The 22,265-nt window shown below is 40.5% G+C and overlaps 1 protein-coding gene across 6 annotated transcripts in view; it reads left to right on the forward strand.

Annotated features, from left to right (window-relative positions):
• enox2 (ecto-NOX disulfide-thiol exchanger 2) overlaps positions 1 to 22,265 on the forward strand; it is a 191,512-nt gene that overhangs the window by 111,291 nt on the left and 57,956 nt on the right. For 5 of the 6 annotated variants that reach the window (XM_086017831.1, XM_086017830.1, XM_086017833.1 and 2 more), the window contains one exon: positions 8,547 to 8,678. In XM_086017831.1, coding sequence (XP_085873957.1) covers positions 8,547 to 8,678 — 132 coding nt within the window. Of the gene's footprint in view, positions 1 to 7,283; positions 7,629 to 8,546; positions 8,679 to 22,265 lie in introns of those variants that run through there. The other variant, XM_086017835.1, reaches the window with a different exon arrangement.

Genomic DNA, 22,265 nt, shown 5'->3' on the forward strand with positions numbered 1-22,265 from the left:
TACCTTGCATAACAGCATGAGCCAATACTGTGCAACACAATTAACTATGAACATCTATTCTTTTTTTTTTTTTTATGTCATTCAATCTACCAATGCTACCTTTGTGGTCGACTGGTAAATCGCGATCGATGTATTGAGCACCCCTGCTGTAAAGGAATTTTAAAAGGGGCTTGCAGTTTTCACGCGTGGTAGACGCATTGTTATGATAAAGAAAATTCAAATCTTTGTTAGGTAAGACAATGAATCAAGGCAAGGCGTCTAATAGATAGACCACTATTTGAGGAAGTATGGTATGTAAGGTTATACTGTATCGTACAGCTGCCGCTCATTTAATCTTTCCATACTGACATTAGATTACATCACTAATGAGACATGCATGTTGGAAGAAAACAAATGGGATGCTTTATTGATTCCTGGTTGGCTCGATAGTAAACACAGCCAGAGTGAAATTTTTGCTTGATGTCGTATGTTTCTATATGCAAGTGCTTGTGTTTAGCAAACAAATTGTTTTCGCACATTCATTTCGCACTGTCGACTTGTAACGATGCAATTGCCTTATGAACACTCGTCTCCCGTGTGGACTGCGCTGCTCTACTGGGACTCACTCCATTCACATCTGCCTGTTGTGTGTGTGTGTGTGCGTGTGTGTGCGGTGTGCATGTCTGTGTGTTAGAGCGCATACTCCCACCGCCCTTATTTACTCATGGCTTTGCCGCCATTAAACACATTTCAAATTCACCGTTGTGCATCTTGCACATATTTACCCACTCTACTAGAGTGGAATAGATACATAATTTGCACATTTAAAAAAAAAAAAGGAGCAGGCATTTCTCCCGTTCGCTGAATGAAATTCGTCTGATCTGCCGTTGTTGTTTTTAAACATAAAACACACACATTTGTTTTTATTGGTTCATTTCATCGAGTTTAAAGTAGGAAAGTCATAATTTGATATTTTCCTTTTGCTCCCCTCACTTGGGTCGCTCCAATTGTTGAATATTTCATCATAAAGCACAGTTAACAGCGTTGAAGTGGAGTTCACATTTAAAATATTTCACTATCGCGCAGTCTGTTCTGGGGGATTAACTTTTGAATGGAGGCTCTGAGAAGTCTATTAGACTCACTGTCTCTTTGAGGTGACATATTTAGACGCCACGTGTCATGTTTGACAGCAGGCAAATCCCAAATGTCGGTGGCATTTACTGCTGTGACGCTTGCTGAATCTTAATCCTTAAAAAAAAAAAAAAATGGCTGCCCTACAGGTGTCAAAGTTAATCTGATCCACTCAAGGAATTTGCCAGTTTACCTTTTAACACCAGTCCATTGTACAGAAAATGGATGGATGGCTGGCCAATGATGCGACAGTAATAACATACAAGAAGGTGGGACTTAAAGAGAATTCCATGGCAGTGACTATAAATTATGTCACGGTAAGGCCTTGCGGGAAGGCTTGACTTAGAGAAGTGAAAGCCACTTCGCACTGATGTGATCATGTTTAAAAAAAATAAAAAAAAAAAATAAAGAAATCTCCATATCGATAAACATAATCTAAAAATCAAATATCTAAACAATAATTGACTGCCCTCAAACCCTTGAGTCTTTCCGGCCCACCGGTCCTTGAAACTGTTGAATTGGTGACCCTTGGGGGCCTGAAATGGGACAACTGCACTCTTTTTCACAGAATGGAGCACCCACACAAAACATCCCTTGCGTTTATGACTCAGTCTGCCTTTGTTTCTCGTTGAATAAGCATCACCCTGCGCGTTCATGCAAAGCATTTCATAATGTAAAGCATTGTTGTTTTGTGCGTGTCTCTTGAGTGTGAATGCTGAGAAGGCTACCGGCGCTGTGATAAAGAAGGTGGGGAAACACAATCAAATTCAAGAAAGAACTCGAAACCGGCGCAGACATGGCCAATCATTTCCATTGTCGTAAAACGCAGAGAAATCAAGGAAGCTGATATTACCAATTTCAAGAAACAGAGATCCGTGAGACGTAAACCCGGGCAGGGGGGAGTTGCTTTGCAAATAATTAACTCCCTCTCCCCTTCTCCCTGGCTTTCATACACAATCAAGCGTCTTCAGTAAAGGTAAAAATGATGTTCATTCATCCATTTCATTGGTCTTTTAGATTCATTTCACACATTTTCTCCATGTAAAACTATAGTTGTTGTCAATAAAAAGTGTTGTTTTTTTTGTTCAGATTTTTGGGAGTCTGGAATGGATTCGTTGGTTTTACATTATTGTACCGCTTCAGTTTCGTACATTCTGTTTTTTTATCAGGCTTTTTCGAATGGATAAATTACTGAAATCTAAAACCCCTTTGAACCAATCGGCCAAATCAAAACATACTCAGTCAGCTTTTCTTATCAAGCAAAATTAGTCTGCTTGTTTCTTTGGAATCACATCAGGTGGAGGTCACTTAATACTGTCAATTTGATTTATTTATTTTTTTATACCTGAAAAAAAAAAATCACATAATCATGCATGCACACTTTATTTTCCACACTATACTTTATTTTTCTTTATTACTTTATTTTTCCCTTTTTAACTTGCCACAAGCTCATCAAGCAGCTTGATTGCATTTAATAGGCACATTGACAACTGCTTTATTTTCCACGCAGGCACGGCCTGCTTGTTATTTATCGCGACGGCATCACATTGTTTGCAATCCTCTTTCGGTATCGACGTTGCCCGGGTCACAGCTCTGCTTTTTCTCATTTTCACACTCTTTCTTATCTCCCGTTCTTTTTTCCCCTCGTCTGTCTCCCTCTATCACAGTATCACTACCTGTCTGGCACCTCTCTCCAGCCTGATAAGAAGCCAAAGAGTCACGCTCTTGTCCGGCAACGGATGTTGCTCCTTGACAACACTGGCATCTACACAAGTGCCTCTGTTCCAAGGCCATAATAATAAATTCTGATAAGGCAATAAAAATAAAACTCATAAGAGCACATAAGATAAACAGTGTATAGTGACATACGTTGCTGTCTTCTTTTTCATCAGAGGTTTTAGACAAGAAAGTCCCAAGTCCTGAAATTAGCAACTGAACTTTGATCAGGTCATGTGACCTGAGTCCTCCACCCTTGACGCAATTAACTTTTTGAATTGCTGTCAGCGAGGAGCGCAGTTGACATCATTCGTCGTCAACTCTTTTTTTTTTTTTTTTAATGGGAATAATGGCATTTCCATTCATTTTGATCAGAAAGAAGGATTTGAGCTGCGGCTGTTTTGAGTTATGAGCCACAGAACAAATTAAACTCATATCTGAAGGCTCCACGTAACATGCTTATAAAGACAACATTATGATAGTTTGTCTCCTGAATTAAATAATAAACATTTTTCCATCTGCTTTAATAGATCCAAATCAAGGAAGCATGGTCCTTTTTTCCAATTGGGTGCTTTTTATCCTACAAAAAAAAGCAGAAAAAAATGACAAAGTCACCATTGTATGGCAGAACAATGAGTCAGAATGCAGCCAGCTACAATTAATGTTGTTTTCCAGTTTTCCATTGTACACTCCATCTGTCTTCTCGACCGCTTTGTGTTCAGCGGCGGCGCTACGTTACGCACTAATTACAGATTTTTCTAGCATCTACTTAGCGGTAATGACTGTGATCAAATCCCCGTACTCAAGCATTGCTTTGAAATCCAATGCAAAGTGCTCTCTTACTCTCTCTATGACTATGTTTTGCGTCTTGTCTATTAACCTAGTCGACATCCTTCACTCCCTGTCCCTCATCTTTCAATTGACCTCCCCAGGTGTGTGAGTAAACCAGTAGTTGGCTGTTTAAACCACGTGAATTTTGCATTAATGGCCCGCGGCAGCCATCTGCCTACTGTTGGCGCTTACGGCCAATGGGCCTGAAAATGACTTAATTTCTCCAACTGCCCGCCGGGGGAGCTTTCAGGCCTTAACCCCGGAGAGCAGAACCAAACGCTCTTAATTGTCGTGGCGAGAATGCACACTAAGCTGTATCATGGAGGCGCCAATAAAGAGGCTCACACAGTGGGACTCTCTCGCGCCGGGGTCCTTTACACACTTTCTAATAGTTGCCATGTGTGCTCTGAGTTCTGGGCTTCATGTTTGCCATTCAGGCAGGCATCCTCCCTGAGTTCCGTATATTGATGACACTCGCGCAAAGTCCTGACTTCTGCCCTCACGGTCAATCCGAAGCCCCCTGTGATTGACACACAAAGCAGTCTATATGAGTGTGTGTATGTGAGTGCGTCAGAGAGAGAAAGCGAGCGGGAGTGAGAGACTGTAATATGGTATTCCCCTCCTAAGTCACGATTAATTATTGACACCCATCTTTTGCTGAATTTCTTAAAGTGATCACATTCTCGATTTTGTTGAAATTTTCAACATTGTAAAACATGAACCCAATGACCACTCTCTGAGCTGCTGTTAGCCACAGCTCACGCCCGGGCACTCCCTCGTTGATTTCACGCCCCACCCCGCCAGGCCCTGGCTCTTAGAGGCACACGTCTAACACGTCTACAATACCTATTTTCTTGGGATTTTCAACCACTTTTTTTTTTTTTCAGACAGATTCCAGTACGAGTATTTGTGCTTTGAGTACTCATAGATACTGAGTACCAATACTTTTGAGAAATAAAATTTCATTTTACACAATGACAAAACATTGTGAACAAAACCTCTTTCTGACGCAAATGATGATTTACCAATGTGTCAAATTACAGTATAGCTACTACTGCAGAGGAGGACTGACTCAATGTCAGATATTCTTTGCCTTAAGTATCAGCGATTGGTTCGCAGCCTTCATGAGGCCTCGAAACCTAAAAAAAAAAAAATACGACCGATTTCAGCCCGATACGATACCTGGTATCTGTATTTGTCCATCATTTGGATTTTCTATACATTTTATGCTTGCATTTTTTTTTTTGTCTTTTCAAATACATTATTGTTGTGTTTTAAAAGTGTTTAAATAGTTTAATAGTTTGATTGACGTCAATGTCAGTGCCAATGGTTTTCTGTCTCTATGTGTCACCTGTGATTGACTGGTGACAAGTCCAGAGTGTAGTCTGCCATTAGCCCTAATTCGGCTGGGCTAGCTCCCCGCGACCCTGAGAAGGATAAGCAGGAAGAGCAAATGGATGGATGGATGCTTGGTATCGGACAGCGATGTTGGATAGATGAGAGTGCGTGTTTGAATTTATTGAAGCATTTATTTTTTATTGCTGTATGATTCAGTGTGGTCTTTTTGTGTGGGCTTATTGTGTTTGCAGAATTGGATAAGAGTCCCAGTACTGTGGTCCCTCTTAGCTGAACAAAGATGCACTCTGAGTTGTTTGCGGTTTTGTGTGCTTGTGTGTTACCTCTATATCAATGCCACATCTGCTCATTCACATTTGTCTACCTTGTGAAATTCATGTAGTTGAGTTTCTTTTTGTGCACACGCGCACATACACTTTTCATTTAAAGAGCCGGCTGAAAGAAGAATGGTTTCGCCCCAAAAATATTTTTTTACGTAATAGCTTTTTGTCCTACACAAAAAAAAAAAAAAAAAAATAGAAAGAAGTCTCCCTTTTATCACGGAACAATGACTATGAATGCATCCAGCGTCCATCCAAGTTGTTTTGGAGTTTTATTATGTACACTCCATCTGTCTTCTCAACCACTTAATTGGCCATAAGGAATTAGTGTCACTAGGAGTGGAAAAATTCACGGAAAAATCCATGGGAAATTAAATGGGGATTTGGGAAACTTAACGAAAACAACGAAAGCAGCGGGCCTTGCAAAAATACTGAAACATTGAACGACTGGGCATTCAAAAATGTAGAGAAGGTCAATTCAAGTTCACCTTTAAAGGTTACAGTCCATTTTCTTTTTATGGGTGGATTGTAGGTGGCAAGTAAAAGCTCTCAAATTGCCTAATGACCAGTCCTGGGTGTACCCGGCCGGCCTCTTGCCTAAAGTTACCAGCGCTATAGAAAATGGATGGATGAATGGATAAGAGGTCTTGAGTCACAGTGGCCCAGAAGCCATCACCATTCAAAGTGTATCCCTGCTGATAGGCAGCCACTGATTGTGAAGTGTACTAAAAGCTCCCGGAAATAATCTTGCAGCAATACCCTCTCCTCTCGAAGTCCCCGTCATCAGCAAATCGCCGTCTTTGTCATCATCCTCATGGTGTCGAGAGAACGCTTTTCCGACAAGCTTGTTGTTTGCACTGCATCCTGCCTCTGTTGAGCACACACAGCATTGGCTATCCGTGATGAACAGCGGTGTGTGGTCATGGGGCGACGAGGGGGCAGTTTGGCTCTCGCAGCAATTTGTGGCTCCGTCAGCTGGACAGAGGGCGAGCAGAGGAGAGAGTGAAAGGTGCTTTCGAGCGGGGAAATGGACGGCGGCCACCGGCTGAGCACACGTGATGCGTTCGCTGCGACGTGACTGCAGGCTTGCTGTTACAGGGGTTATTATTTATACAAACGTTTGTGATTTCCCACAGTTTGAGCTGCCAAGCGTCAGTTGTGCCCAGCGCCGCTCTGATCGCACTTTGACACCAGGTGGACGTTGGCTGTCAAGATTATCACCGCATGTGAAAACAGTCCCTGTTCATTTCTGGTGTCCGAGAATCACAATAAAATGTGCAGACCGCCGGGAGATGGCTAATTTTCCAATTGTTTTCTGAGTGAGGCTGCAGGGTCAGGGCCCGGCGGCCTGTACTCAGCTCTCTTCTAAGAATGTGATTGGAGATGCCATGACAACAACCTGCTAGCTGTCTTGGTGCATACGGTCCTCATGGGAATCAGTTGTATTCTTGATGTGTTTTTGCTCCTCTTCTTTCCTTCGTTCTGTTAATTAGCTGATAGACAGACAGACAGCAGGGCTGCACGATAATGTAACATGCGATATTGTTTTTGAATGTAGCGATATCGATATTATTGCGATATTTAAGATGTACCTAAAGAAATTACCTTTTTAGTATCTAAAGAGTTACATTATTTCATGCAGAAAAATAAGCAATCTCAATGTATTCTTAGCTAATGAACTGTAATTACATTATTATATTGTACAGCCCAGATTTTTTCTTTTCTGATCTAATGAGACAAAACTCGCTCCTTCACTTCCCCTGGTCCATGTTTAGTGTGGTACCCACCATCTCACTAACCAGCACAATGACTACTTGTCACCCTTTAAATAGCCCGACTGATTGACTACAGGTTTGAACACACCTGTGATGCCAATTAGAGGACACATCTTTGTTGAACATGTCCCTACTCTGGGAGTACCATCAGTTTTGTCCAGGACTGTTTCATGACTTTGTTTTTTAAATAATTCTATTGAATCGCAATTCAAAAGCAATATCTGATTTTCATTGGTTAATTTTCATTCAATTCCAAATTAGTATTACTTTTTTTTACATTCAAGTTATTTCTGGGACCGTTGTAGGTTTCTTTTTCATTAAGAGGTGTACCAACAATTTTGTCCACGTATGTCGATGTGGTGAGGGAAATTAAATGGAGAATAGAAACAATTTTTTTGAAGCGTAAAGATTGAGTCAACAATTTTGTTCGATTGATGTGTGACGAATCGTGTCCTGAGGCAAAATGGGGTGCACTACTGGGCTGCTTTTTGATTGAGTCTCAAAAAGTTTGCTGTCTAAGGTACAACAGCACATCAGCTATGGGAAGTTGAGCTCCGTCTTCGAGGCACAGTTATTATGTTCAGTACGACACTGGCATAGAAGACAGCAGTTCAGAACAGTCCGAGTTTTTCGCATATCTGAACACTATTACCACAGAAACAATCAATCCTTCATAGTCAAATATGTTGTTATTTTTAAATATAGCCTTGTCATAATGAAATATTAATATAATATGGACCTGTTTTTTTCATTAATTCTTCACGGTTTGTAAAGGAATTTTTGTTGTTTTTAATATAAAAATATAAAATTGTAAAAGTTGGAGATGTTTACTTTTGTATACTTGGGTTTGTTTGTTTAAAATTGACTTCATGGCAAACTAATGCCAATGACCCAGGATTAAAAATGTGTAGTGCCTCACAATTTTGTTTTTCTTATTTAGAAAGTTTTTTTCAGATAATACAAATGCATTGTAAAAAAAAATGTGTTTTTACTTTTAAAAAGCAGCATTATTTTACTCTAAAAATGTAGCCTTTTCACGGCAAAGTATCACCACTACCTATTGTAAAACATGTATACCATCTCCAAATTTTGTTGCTCTATTTACGTGTAATGTTTTTCATAAACGATAGCCTTTGCATGGTGAGTTTAATTACTGCCCAGTGAAAAGCATGTACAGGGCTTCAGGGTGTTTTTCTTGAGAAAAAAAAAAGTAGAGGTTTTACATATTTTCTTTTCAAGGTTTATTGTTATGTTCGCATAAATTGTTGCGGTAGGATTTATCACTTTTCCTTGACTATCACGTTACGGTAAATGATGAGGTACAGTTGAAACGCAAGATTGTCAAAATAGTGCTTAGCTTTTTTGTCTGATTTCCGCCTAAATTTCAGTAATGTGACCTCCTTGGGTTGTAACCTGTTTTGCTTGTTTCTCTCTTTAGAGGGGGTCCACAACATGACCATGGAGACCAACTCCATATCGATGCCCATGTCAGACCCCAACGTGTGGGCCAGCGCCATGAACAACCTGGGGATGCCTCCAATGGGCATCACTGGACAGCCTCTCATGCCAGGTACCACAACACAACCATGTAAAAATACAGTGGGAACCTCTGACGTGGAACGCACAATTTTACCCAACACATATTTTTTACTTTTAAATTTGTATTTATTTAGTTTTGTATTAATGATTCCCCACCTGTGCTATTTGTGGGCATTTGTCCATTAAATAACATGGACAAAGCAATGTTTAATGCAGGAGCTTTGCCAGAGCTGCTCTGTTCCCCGTCATCGAAGTTGTAATTATTTTTTAATTGAATTGTCCTTAAGGCTATTTTCCATTTAAGATAAAGCACCATAGAGTATTTAGAACGGATTAGCAGACTCAAAAGAAGAAAATACAGCCTTAAGAATGAATCAACTCGCCTGTCTTGTTTGTTGTGAGTTTGTGAACGTCTACATTTTTTTTAACAGTCTCGTAAAAAGAGCAGGTCTTCCTTGAGTTGCTCTCGAGGTCAGAGCACTTTCATTTTCTGTCTTGGGGAGTAGAGTGAGTTAATTTCCTGTGTGGTTACATTGGTCATGGTGTGAATGTTAAACTGCTCAGTTGTCTAAAATGGTGTTGCGATCCCACAATGTCAACCATCCAATGGCTGCGGGTTTTACTTTTAACATTTAGGGCAGTCATATGTTTTACATAAACATGCTTTCTTTTGGTTTGTTTAATTATTCAAAGCGGAAGTCAACGCAAACATATTTTTTTCAAGAATATGTTCCCAGCAGGCCCACTAGTTGAAACGCGGCATTCTGATTAATTTTACGTTTGTGGAATATAAGTTAGGCAGCAAAACGCACTGGTTTTTAGCCATCTCTGGGTGGGGCCATTTTGTCTTCTGTCGACTGGAATTGACATCACAACTGCTCTCAACGACCAATCACGGCAGACCTATTTTCTGTATCTGAGGCGTGATTGGTCATTGTGAGCAGTTGTGTTGTCATTTTCAGTCGACGGAAGACAAAATGGCCCCACCCAGAGATGGCTACAAACGAGTGGAGAACACTTATTCCACAAACGCAATATTTATCAGATTGCCCTGTTTCAACTAGTGGGCTTTCATAGAACATATTCTTGGAAAAAATACGTTTGCGTTGATTTCCGCTTCAATCACAACATGTATGGAAAGAAAACACTACCTTTTGATCAAGCATATGGCTGCAAGCTATTAACTAACTCCATAAGATAACAACAATCTTTGTCTTCAATCTGTGCTGAAACAGATGGGGCTCAAATGTACAAGACCAGATCCTAATACAAGTCTTTTGTTTACAAAAGTTGGTCAGTAAATGGGTAGAAGTTTGCGATTAATTGATTTTATCAATTGATGGAGGGTTTGCATATTGCAGGGGCGGGCAAAGGGGTGTGTTACAGCAGGGACAGATGGAGGCAGGATACCGAGTTACTCGAGGGACGGAATTGCCCACGTATTGTGTAGTGTTTCGCCGTTAACGTGCGATGCTTACACTAGTGACAACAATTTCCAAAAGCAGCGTCAATATTTACTGCTCTCATCAACATTTCTGAGCCTTATAGTGACTAGCATTGTTTTATATTCCCACGTAGGAGCAGACAAAATGTCATTTTCACATTGTTTTGCGTATGACAAGAAAGGAGCCTGCAGGAAGGTAATCGCAAAGTCAGTCATGCTAACCATGCCAATGACATGGTGCCCAGTCATACATTGCAAAAACAGTGATGTATCGACGTGTTGGGAACTTTTGACCCCATGGTATGTGCTTCCAAGAGGTAAATGTTTGCCTGCCTTACGTCCACTCAGTATGAGTTGCGGGGGGGAAAAATAGCAATTGGATTGCTTTTGAAAGTCTTTCAGCCCTAAATCAAACACACAAATACAAATTGAAAACATAAGCAAGAAGCAGACACCCACAGACGAACCAGCCTACCTGACTGTTAGGCCACACCCCTTCAAGGCACACATCAACATACTATTGCAATTTGTGCATGTCTTTCAACTTGGTAAGACTTTATGAAACCACTTTATTTCTTAACAGTCTTTTAAAATGTTTCATGTTATTATATGTGGCAGTGTTATTTTTCTTCATTTAAGGCTAAATCGCCCAAACCTAACATGGGGACAAAAACTTACCAAAATAAATGAAGAGCAGCGGGATTGAAGGTCACATTTAATGTGAGCCTCCATGTCAACTTCCTTCTGCAGATGTTCTTGTCTCAACTTCAAGGCCTTGCTGTGTTTTTGTGTATGTGTAAAGGAAAAATAAAAAACGTTTAATCGCGGTCCAAGCTTATGTTGCTAATGACATTAGCGGTGACTCTAAAGTACATCATTAAGCCTCGCCTCTGCAGCAGCGTGCTACAGGACGGGGCGTGAGCCTGCACACTTGAATGGAGTGGAGGAATTAGCAGTGTAATGAGCAACACCTGTTTTGTTTACAGCCAAATATGGTCGCTAAAACAAACAACTTTGACACTGAGCACTGCTGTGTTTCCCTATCTGGGGTCATTTCAGTTTGTATGAAGTCCTCAGATGGTCATAGTAAATTTCCTACACTGTTTCTCATGTCCCTTGTCAAAATTATGCTATTATGTTTATTTTATTTTAGTTCTTAGTGGCCACAGCAGCTCTGTTTGCCCAAAATGTTTTTATTCATTTTTTTTTGTTATTGTTATCATTTTTTTGTAGCAAAACTTACAAATGGAGAATATTGAGAAAAAAAAATGTGTCCAAAGTCCCATGCCGCTCTGCGTTTTGGACAAACAGGGCCACTGTGGAACATAAACTCCCTCCCACACAAGCCGAACCAGACCTCAGTCGAACCCAACGCACCATATCTCACAGGACCCATAAATTATTACACGCCAGGACTCTGTGACATGTAAAAACTGCTAACGTACACTGATATCAGGGGAATACTGTACATATGAATTTTTATCTTATGCAGTGTTCAAACTTCCAAGCAAATTGAAACAAGTGCTTCATAAATTTTGGGAACAACTGTGTCTACTTTTCTGCTTGACATTTCAAAGAAAGCAACAAAAAGACACAGCACCTTGACAAAATGCATCTTTCACGTCAACTTCAACGATCAAAATCGTAGACGTTTAACTTTAATAGTGGGCGCGTTGTTTATTTATATATCTAATTATTTGCTATTGTGTTTTTCTCTTGAAAAAGCCTAGCATCCAATGGCCGCCGTGCTTCTCTGCATCGCACATGCGCAGTAATGGCAATCCGGGTCATCGGTGATGTAAACTGAAGCATTGTGGGTAGTAGCGTCATGGCTCCCAAGTTAGCGCTAACGTTAGCAATCGATGCCCGATTTCATTTCTCACATTGGGACTGTTGTTTCTGAAAGCTAGCTTTAGTTAGCTGTTGTGGTACGCTAACATATGGTAGCGTCATCTACGGGTTACGGAGGCATTAGTGAGCAAACATCGATCAGCAATAGGATCGTGCTGCCTCATGGTCGCTGTGACTATGCACTGAGTGTTGCGTTTTGGAATCGGAAATCTCATCACTCCAAGTTAACACAACATGACCTATTTTCCACAAACCTTTAAATGGTTACTGCATTATAAAAGACGTAACATTGACTCATTAGAATATACTAATTTAGATTGCTGAAGATTGCAATTTTTTTTCCATTCCAGGTGTATACCACATTTTGAATGTGTAAATTCAATTATGCGTATTAGAGAAGCAAAACAAAACGTTTTGGATTAAGGCTAAATAAAAAAACGCTTAAAGTGTTTTTTATTTAGCACAGTGCCTTTCCCTAATTTTACTCATTTGGTTTCACTCTCCTCTACATTAAAAAAGGATTGGTGCCCAAAACATAATGATATTCTACGACAATATTTAACAATAAAAAAACAAAAATTATGCATAGACTTACATTGATTTTTGGGAATATTTATATCATTTAAATGTCTATGCTGTTATTCCATAATGATGTGACATTTTGTAAGTACTGGTGTACCACTGCCAACTACTAGAGGAATCAGAATGAGAAAAAGGTGTTAACTACAGCAATCAGAATGAGGAAAAAAATGTATTTGATGTGTGACGAAGTGTCACCCAGCGAGAGAGAAAAAAGACGTCGTCATGACAACACCCATTTCTCATACATTGGCCAACGTCTTCAGAATAAAGTTGAATAACAAAACTGCAATTTACAGAAAACTGCATTTTGCCACTCATTCATCGCTGTGATATGTAGACTTGTGACTTTATTCATGTTTGGGTGTATGCTGGTGTCACACTAATAAGACGCTGTAGTTTGTGCAACATGCCTTGGGGTACAGGCAAGTTATGAAAGTAAATTGAATGTTAACCGATCAACCAGGATGTCACGTTTGACTTGCTCCCTTAAGTACTGAGTGTGTGTGTACGTAAGTGGGTGCATGCGTTTATATTTGTTGGTTCAACTCTGAGTTTTCAGGGTGTGTGTGTTTAACCTTTTGTTTAGCGTGCTTTCCTCGTAATCGATATGGCTTATGGTGCAACAGAATTGCTCTTCACGGTGACCGTTTTATCACATCTAACAATGTTATTCCCACCGACGTCAGTCTTGTCAACTCCAAAGCATTTACAGACTACGGACAACCTGGACTCGCGCCTCGCTATAGATCCCCGCTAGACACTCCCCCATGAAATGAGGAGGAAACAGCTCCGCTTCAGTGCGGACAGAGTCACGTGACCGGGCCCTGCCCGCTGATTCGGCAAATGATTATCACTTCCTCCTTCTCTGCCGTCAATGCACACTGATTTTTCAGCATTTCCTCCAACTTTGCGGCCGTCGTAAGAAAAGAAGCCCAGATCTGACCTTGTCTGATTCCTGTATTCCAGAGATTGAAAGAAATGGATGAGCAAATTCAATCAACTTGTGTGAGTCTTGATTTACATTGGATGATTTCTTGAAAGATTAAACGAACACGCATTGGAAAATGGTTGTTTGTGAACTAATAATTGAGTTTACATCCCAAGTGAGTGATCTGCTGAAATTTTCCAACATTGGTGATTAGTCGACTAGCAAAATAATAGTTTGTGGCAGCCATACTCGATACGCTTGCGCCAAACATCATCGCATATTGCATTTGTGAATGGCCGCAGCACCACACTAGCACACAGAGACAAGCATGGTAGCGATAAAAAAAAAAAAAAAAAAATCGAATCGGGAACTGAAAATCGAATCGAATCGGGGCTTGAGTAAATCGTTACATCCCTATTTAAAACGATTGCCTAGCATCCACGGCAATCACAGCATTTGGAATTTGCCGTCTCATGTCCAGCCGGTCTTGCCCACACTGGCCTGACACTTTATTGCGGCGGCCGCCGGAAACATAATGTAAACATAGCTTAGGATCACGGGTGAGCTGGAGCCTATCCTAGCTGCCTTTGGCCGAGCGGTGGGGTACATTCTGGTCTGGTTGCCAGTCAATTGTAGGGCGCATATAGACAACTATTCACACTAGTTTTCACATCTATGGTCATTTCAGCGTCATTTGTATTTGTTTTAAACTTCAGTTTCACTTGACATCAATTTCTGTATTTACACTAAGTCATCTGTGATTCTGTGCATTCTGTGCCAGAGGTTTCAGTGGGGATTTTCCCGACCTCATCCACCTCTTAATATCGCTATTGTTGCTTGTTCTCTTTGCTGCTTGGTTTCTCGTGGTAGTCCATCTTCCTACCACAAAATGCTCGAATAGGCCCCAGCTCAACTGGAACCCAAATGAGGACAAGCGCTTGATTGGGTGGTTGGTTGGTGGGAGGGATGGATACAAATCAAGGCCTCCCTCCTAATACACATCTCCCCCTATTTGCAGTTGAGTAAATATGAATTATTATTTTAAATCAAAAGTCTCCTGGGACAGGCTACAGCTTTCCCGTGACCGTGAACAGGATGGATGGCTTTTGAAGAATGGGTTTAATGGTGTCTCTTTAAATCCAACTTGTTGGTGACGCCAACACACGTCACAAGTCAGAAAGGGCTAATTATGCTTGAGTACGAGCACATTATCTTCACACCCACACAATCTAGACAGGAGTGCTAATCAGGCAAAATTAGCAGTCCTATACTGGGCTCGGCATGAATTCACACTGTCGTGCATCAAGTCGAGAAGACACAAATTGGCAGATGAAACAGGAGCGCTGATGGATGTTCTCACCTGCTGAACATTCTGTACACATTCTAAAACGAATCAATATTTTCCCTACTGCTGGTCTCAAAAACATATCCATTCAAGCGTCGATGTTTAAAGGGAACTTAAAGGGAAACAACAGGTGGGGCTGTAACCTGTAACCCTTTGTGCCATTCAGAAGATAAAATGAGACGTATTTCAACCATTCAAATGTGATGCAGATGAAAATGTACCAGAGCAGCATCAACTAATGCTGTCTTTATACTTGGTGAAGAATGTGGCTCATTCAAAGTTATTTTTGCATTCTTTCTTCCAATTAAACATTAATTGGAAGATTAATGAGTTAGAAAATTAATTTAGAACTAAGATTCCATAGTCCAAACACTGTTGTCAAAATGTGCCTCTAAATATCTTCGATAAAGGCAAATCCACTCACAAATCACAACTTGTAATCAATAATTGTGCATTCGCATTTGGGGTTTATTACTCACAGGCAATAATTTACCACCAGTGTTGTCATTTCTGGTATTGATCCAAAGAATGAAAATATAATTGAGTAGAGATTAATACTACTACTTAAAGTTATGTCTAATAGCATTGGTTACAGTACTTGCTGTCTGCACACTTCTGTGCGCCTACATTGCCAGTAGACATTTTCTCAACCGCATCTCTCACACGCACACGCACGCACGCATGCACACACACGCGCAGTCCCAAACCACCGTTGTGACTTTGAACTAATCCAGGTGGATTACCTATCGATTCTCCATGACTGAACATCATCTTTTCTTTTCACCTCTAAACACCTGTGAGACAATTCACTGTTCTTTTCCATTTTCTCTCCTTAAAGTGTGTCTTGTGTGTATAGTGTTTTCCTGTATACACCATTTAAGTTGCTGTTCTCATTCATTACAGGACGCCCAACTGCTTTCATTCCACATTTGCCTCCAGTTTCACCCACTGGGAGCTGCGATTTTAATTTTCTTCTTCTTCTTCTTTAACGGTGCCTGCGGCCAAGCGCATGTGTCCAGTCAGACAGCTGAATAAACAGACCACCTAGGGCAAAGCCTCCAACACACTTCAGCATTTACAAACTAGGCAATGATGACAGTTTTATTCCTGCGGAAGGGGCTGCCAGCATTTGTGTCTGTGAGGAGGTTTGGAGCACATGTTTTCATGAGTGAAGTGTTTGGATAGAGGAGGAGACTGGAGTCCGGCCAGCGGCAGCAATGGATGAGGGACAGCTCAGTAAATGTTGTTATTCCATGTCAGGATTATGACGGCGGTGTAAAAGTGAAGTCGTTTTGCAGTTTTGTTATTGATTACCAGTGCTAAGAGTGATGCTGTTTTGCTTTGTTTTCTTTTAACCAAACGGGGCTTCTCTTGTACAGGGTAAGGATCCTCAAGAGATCAAAATACACAAACCAATTGCTGCATTGTTATTCCTCCCATTTGACACAACAATCACACCAAATGCAGCATTGCGAGTGGAGCAATTATGTGTGAGGCAGGCAAGAGGCGGAATCTGTGAAGAAAGAAGTGTGTATTTCATAAAAACATAACCATAATAAATGTCATTGCACTTTTTTTTTTTTTCAATATTCAGCATCATAATTGTAAATTGACTTTTTCTTGGACATTTTGATCGCAGCCATTGTTTGGCCAATCTTAGGCTAACAAGTTGCATCAATGTCATGACGTTATAACCGTTTAAGCTATGAGTATTTGAATAATGGTGGAGCTGCACGTTTACACAGACAATATAACAATGCTCACAGGCATGTTTTCCTTATCCTTTTTGAAAAATGAATAATATTAATGCAGCTTACTAAGTCAGTTGTGAAACTCTTAGTATGTCTATATTATACTACCATCGTGTGGCTAAAGGCCTGGATAGAGCAATCCGACGTTGGCCCACTGTGACCGACGCTTAGCCCCTGTGGCGTTGGGCCGGCTGTCGGCCCATCATGCGGGAAAAATACACCGCAACGGCAGACAGCGACGCTGACCATTAAAGTACTTTCTGCGCGTGCATCAGATGTAATATCCCTCCATACCATAGGCGGCGGTAGTCACTATTTCTAATGGTCAGAAAAAATCAACCGGAAAGCTATTGGCCGGGGGCGGATTATAAAATGTAAACAATGCATTCAGCTATATTCTTCGCTCACAGTGAACTCCCACGCGAAGTAAGCCCACATGTTCTTGACACAGTATCGTGAAATACTTAAAATTGTCAACCCTCGCTCTTGTACGTTCTTGTTCGTGCTCCGGAGCGCTGATTTGCTAGCTAACAGCCAATCAGAGTGACCAAATGTCACGACTCACGACGCCGATTCAACATGCTGAAACGCATACCAGACTCTTCCTGACGGGTTTCGACGCTACGACGGTGGTCACTACACAATCAGACGGCACAATCAGACGGCGCAATCAGACGCCACAACACTTCACGACCTCCGACATCGGAGTGGTGTACCTCGGCCTTAAGGCCTTAATGACACACATCGACCACACGTATGTGTGTATGTACAGTAATTACACTTTTTTCTTTACATTGTCCTTACTATGTTTTATTATGGTTTTATACATTTGTATTTATTAGGGATGTCACAATATCCAAATGTCATGATACGATAATATCACGATATGAAGCTCACGATATGATAATTGTCACGATATTGTGGGGCGGTTGGCAATATATAAAAAGCTCACGATACTATATACAAGCTCACAATATTGTAAAAAAAAAAGAAAAAAAAAACAAATTCACAATATTCTGTTTTTTTTTACATAATAACAGCATTCACATCAAATTAAATGGCACAAATCAACTAACCACCAGAGAGTACTGGAACTGCACAAATGGAAAACAGCTTGGGCTGTTAAACAGATTTGCTGCTGTTAATATTGTGACATGACGACAATGACATATCTTGGCGGATTCATCAAAAACACAAAACGTTGTTTTGGGCGGGGCAGGAACAGATTAATGGCATTTTACGTCATTTCAATGGAGAAATTTGATTTGATATACAAACATAATAATATATAATTACAAGCTTGATCACGGCACTAGAGTAATTATAATGATAAGATGATAAGTCAAGGTACCACTGTGCTTGTTCCAAACACAGCGTGGAAACATTGTCACCACAATTTTCCTTCTCCTCCAATATGCAGTGAATGGAGGACATGTGCTTAAAGCGCAGGTACAGTAGATGGCTAAAGCAGTTATGGTGGTGAATGGAAATACTCCAACGTTTCGCTCAAACGTCAAAATCTTCACAACGTGGAGGTAGTATTTTCATCAGACAGATGTGTGATGTCGCTCCCAGTTCTGTTCTAAAAGCCGATGCTTTTTAATACTCATATTGTACAGCCGAGTGTCAGCACACATAATGAGGAAAACTTTTCAAGATGGAAAAGGAGAGCGGGGTGACGAGGTCTAAATAGAAGCTGACAATCCACTAACAAAGGACGCAGCAGAAGCCTTGTATAAAAAGTACACAATAATATAACGGTCGAGGTCAAAATGGAAAATGTGTGGCGTGTTTGTGTTATATTGTGCCCAGCGAAATGGAATGGTTGGGGAATTGTATTGATGTATGCCTTGTCGTCATAGTCGTTGCTGCTGCAATCTTCTGGCTTTAGATAACTTTTTCTTTTCTTGTCAGAATCCGTTTGAGAAAATGGCTTTTATTTGACAGACGGTGCGCAGGTTGAATACAAGTGGTGGTTTATTGCATGTTGAGAAGCTACAAACAAAGTAGAGGAGCTCCTAATATAGCGAGTTTCTGCATTTACGCGATCTTTTCAAAACTGTCAAGGTTGTTGTAGATGATTTTAGATATTTAATACCCTGTATTTTTTGTTAGTATTCCTTATTAACTGCTTTGCAATTTGACTTTGTCGCTGACAAGACTCTACCAAAGACCTGTTAAGGCTATATGCTTGAAGTTTTCCGTCAGAACTTTTTGTGGCCAAACTCACACTCATGCTCATGTAGTCAAAGCAATCACACTCAAATGTATGTGTTGGCATAGCAACCAGGAACCTGGGAATGTGGCCTTGCTATTCTTAAGGCTGGAACGCAGGACTGTTACTAATATGTGACCTTGTAAACATTGTTAATTGAAATTCAATGCTAAAAATAGAATACAATTATAATGCAATGAATATTGTAATGAAGTGAATAATACAATTTCCATATCAATGACACAAACGGTTCACCGATTGAGAAGAAAGCTACATGCATGAAAGGTCCATGGGAAAGTCAAGCTTCCCAACTGTTTGTATGCATAACTGGTAATAGGATCAGCGAGAGCCAACATCTGATTCCAACATCTACGACATCTGACATAGAGAAGATATCCTCTTCCAGGAGCAGTCCTCATTATTCACCCGTCCTTCACCCTGTGTTCACTGAAGCACATCCAGACTTCAAGTAGAACCAGATGGCCATCTATACTGTAGATTGTGTTCTACAGTTCTGCATGCTTGTACCCAGGGGTCACTTAGAGATTGCGTAGGCAACTTGCTTCCAGCAACTGAATCAGCTTCAAAGCATACCATGGACAACCAACCACATCCCTTTAACGCAATTGGAGTTCTGGAAAGCCATTCCTGTTGATGAGCCTTCATTTTGTCCCCCTGTGCATGAGCACCAGAGATTCCGGATGTTTGGGATATAATTTACTTTAAAAGCACCAATCGCAAGTATAGCCAAGTAGGTACCGAAAAGTCGCAACATGAGTAGTTAAGTGTAGGACCACAACCAGTAGCTCATGGCCCTCTTTCACAAGCTATTGCTGCTTTTCCACTACAAGGTGACACGCCGGACTATACAGTACTTACTGATAGCATTAGCTGTGGACTCCAGTATTATTCCCTACATTCTACACTATGCCATGAAACTCCATTTTCTTGTTGTCCTCAGTCTCCTCTCAGATTAAATTTGACTTCCGACTATGGCCAAAAAGTAAATTCTGAATACGGACTCATTGTTTTGGCCAAGGCAAGCGTTTTAGCTGATTCAGATTCTCGCAGAACAATTTGCATAACAGTGAGAAAAAAGCAAAACTGACCAGCCAAACGTTTGCACCCTGAAAAAAAATGTCAATCACCATTTACAATGGTGAGGTTATGGCTCAGATGTCAATATTTCTTGGATTATGATGTATTGAAGTTGTTGTACTTCAAAGCAAGAACCCGATTTATTTTTGTCTCAAATACTGAGGCTGGAGTATCTAAAGGTCATATTGGTGCATGTAGCTTTTCTCTATTGATCAAAGTGTTTTATGATACTCTTCAAGGTTTATGACACTCTTTCTTCATCAGAGGAACAGATCTATTTATTTTACTGCTAGGTAGGCCAGTTCTCTGCAAAGGTCCTTTTGTTTGCTACTGTATCAAATAGACAAGGTAAGCCAAGGCATACAGTACTTAATTGTGACGTCAACTCTGGCGTCCCTTCATTGGCTCCCTGTAAAAGTTATTTTTAAGATTCTGTTTTGTGTTTTCAAATCTTGAAATGGTCTCACCCATTTTTCCTCTCTGATCTCCTCCATCCATGTTCACCTGTCCGGTGTCTTAGGTCAGCGGACCAGACGCTACTTGAGGTCCCGAGTACTAAACGAGGGCCCAGAGTAGGGGTGGGCGATATGGGCAAAAAAAAAAAAAAATCTCGATATTTTTTCAAAAAACTCAATAACGAGAATTTGACGATATTCTACAAAAAATATTTTAAATCTGCATTTGCTTCACAGACCAGTTGTGGATAGACAGCGTTTGTGAACATCTCTTTTGAAGTTCTAAATATAGCTTCTGCAAAACATAATGATATTCTAGGACAATATTTAACAATAATGAACAAAAATTATGTATATACTTACATTGATTTTGGGGAATATTTATGGAATTTAAATGTCTCTGCTGTTATTCCATACTGATATGACATTTTGAGCTGCCGTAAGTACTGATGTACCACTGCCAACTACTAGAGCAATCAGAATGGGAAATAAATGGATTTGATATGTGATTTGTGTGACAGGGGTGTCACCCAGCGAGATAAAAAAAAGACGTCGTCATGACAACACCCATTCTCATACATTGGCCACCGTATTTAGAATAAAGTTGAATAACAAAGCTGCATTTTACAGAAAAGTGCATTTTCCCAATCATTCATCGCTGTGATATGTCGACTTGTGACTTTATTCATGTTTGGGTGTATCCTGGCGTCATACTAATAAACCGTTGTAATTTGTGCAATATGCCTTGGGAATACAGGCTAGTTATGAATGATGCGGACTACAAGCGTGTAAACTGAATGTTAACCAAACATCCAAGGCTGTCACGTTTGACTTGCTCGCTAAAGTACTGGACGTGTGTGTGCGACTGTGCATGCGTGCGTTTATATTTGTTGGTTCAACTCGGCGACTGTTTTCTGAGTGTGTGTGTTTAAGCTTTTGTTTAGCTTACTTGCGGTCGCCAAGTTTTCCTCGTAATGCATATGGCTCGTGGTGCAACAGAATTGCTCTGCACGGTGAACGTTTTGGCAATGTTATTCCCACCGACGTCAGTTTTGTCTAGATCAAATCATTTACAGACTACCGACGACATTGACTTGCGCCTTGCTATTATTTCCCGCTGGACACCACTGCCAATACTTGAAACAGAGCGGCTGCATTGCGGACAGAGTCACGTAACCGGGTCCTGCCCTCTGATTCGTCGAATGATTATCACTTTCTACTCCTCTGCCGTCAATGCAACCTGTTTTGCCAAATGAGAGTTTCAGCATTTCCTCATACATTGTGGCCGTCGACTGACTCGTTATGATGCAGTATCGAGGCAGTATTAATACTCGATAATGTAAAATTACACATCGTGAAAGCAAGATTGACGATGATATCGATGACGATATATATCGCCCACCTCTAGCCCAGAGGGGATTGAGCCTTTTCCGTTGCCGCTCCCTCTCTTTGGAATGACCTCCCGCAAAGTGTTATACTAGCCCCCTCTCTGCCCTTCTTTAAAACTTGTCGTAAAGCACATTTTTACTCTTTGGCTCAGCATGAGACTTGGTTTTGTTTTTGGTGTTTTGTGCTTTTTACCGTTTTTGCTATTAACAATCCCAAAGACATATTTATGTATTTTCAGAGTCCAGCCATTCAATCCCAGGAATTTATTTACAGTTTTTGCATTTTTTTTTTCAAACTTTAGGGTAAAAGAGGGGATGTAAATGTCTGCTATTGAATTAGTTAATTTGATGTTTTAACTGTCTTTGTTGTTGTATGAATTTTTACTCCATTTACAGCACTTTGTATGCAGCCGTGGTTGTTTTAAAGTGCTTCATAAATACACTTGAGTTGAGTTGAGTTGAGTTGAGTTGAATGAAGCACAATTCATACACAGGACAATTCAGAGTGCTTTACAAAAAAAAATGAAAAAAACAAAGACGTTAAACACACAATTACAACTA

This window comes from Filicampus tigris, chromosome 2 (genome assembly GCF_054856515.1).
Source record: "Filicampus tigris isolate MCC_2025a chromosome 2, RoL_Ftig_1.0, whole genome shotgun sequence".
In the NCBI taxonomy this organism is placed as follows: domain Eukaryota; kingdom Metazoa; phylum Chordata; class Actinopteri; order Syngnathiformes; family Syngnathidae; genus Filicampus; species Filicampus tigris.